General features: G+C 66.5%; 1 protein-coding gene across 1 annotated transcript in view; it reads right to left on the reverse strand.

Moving 5' to 3' along the window:
- Positions 1-280: 280 nt before the first annotated feature.
- Positions 281-987, reverse strand: part of Sts (steroid sulfatase) — a 9,168-nt gene continuing 8,461 nt past the window's right edge. Inside the window, exon 9 of the mRNA XM_028784219.1 lies at positions 281-642. Within this exon, the coding sequence (XP_028640052.1) occupies positions 281-642 (362 nt within the window). The remainder of the gene's footprint in view (positions 643-987) is intronic.

A 987-nucleotide genomic window follows, 5' to 3' on the forward strand; every position in this document is an offset into this window, starting at 1 on the left:
ACACACGCGGGAGGCGCGCGTCCTGAGGCAGCTCGGGGGACGTGGACGGGGCGCGGCGGCCGAGTCGCAGGAAGTCAGCGCGGCGTGAACGGGAGGCGGGCGACTGCGTCGATCGCGGGCAAGAAGTGGCTTAAGAACAGGAAGTGGGCGTGTCCTCGCGGAGATCGACGGGAAGTGGGCGTGTCTCGTGTCCAGAGACAGGAAGTGACTGCGCAGTGAACAGGAAGCGCCCGGGTCCCACTGTTCCCGACAGGAGGCGGGCGTCTCCCCCGTCCGCGCGTCACCGGGCGTCGCCCGCGCAGTGGCAGGCGAGCGCGTGGGGCCGGGACGCGCAGCACAGCTGCAGCCACGGCTTCCACACGAGGTTGGCCGCCGACAGCTGGTCGGGCGCGGGGTCCACGCCGGCGGCGTGCGCGCGGGCGGCGGCGGCCACGACGGCCAGGACCTCGGCGTGACGCGGCTCCGTCTCGGGCGTCAGCGGCCGGGCCTCGCCGGGGTCGCGCGCGACGTCGTAGAGCAGCGGGGGGTCGTGCCGCGTCACCCCCGGCCCCGAGCACGCGCACACGTGCGACGCGTGGCAGCCGTTGGCGCCCGGCGGCTCGAAGACGGGCGTGAAGAAGAAGGCCTTCCACACGTGCGGGCCTGCGGGGCGGGGGGCGGGGTCAGCGCGCGGGGGGGGGTTCCTGAGGCCCCGACCGCTTCCTGCCTGTGAAACTCACTTCCTGCCTAGGATACGGCCACTTCCTGTTAGGAAAACTCACTTCCTGTCTGTGAAACTCCCACTTCCTGTGACAAAGCTCACTTCCTGTCAGAAAAACTCAGTTCCTGCCTGTGAAACGCTCACTTCCTGTGTGAAATACTCATTTCCTGTCAGGAAAAGTCACTTCCTGTCAGAAATGTTCACTTCCTGTCTGGAAAACTCTCATTTCCTGTCAGAAAAACTTCCTGTCTGTGAAACTCCCACTTCCTGTCAGAAATATTCACTTC

The sequence above is a fragment of the Grammomys surdaster genome, unplaced genomic scaffold (assembly GCF_004785775.1).
Source record: "Grammomys surdaster isolate TR1022 unplaced genomic scaffold, NIH_TR_1.0 118012, whole genome shotgun sequence".
Taxonomy (NCBI): domain Eukaryota; kingdom Metazoa; phylum Chordata; class Mammalia; order Rodentia; family Muridae; genus Grammomys; species Grammomys surdaster.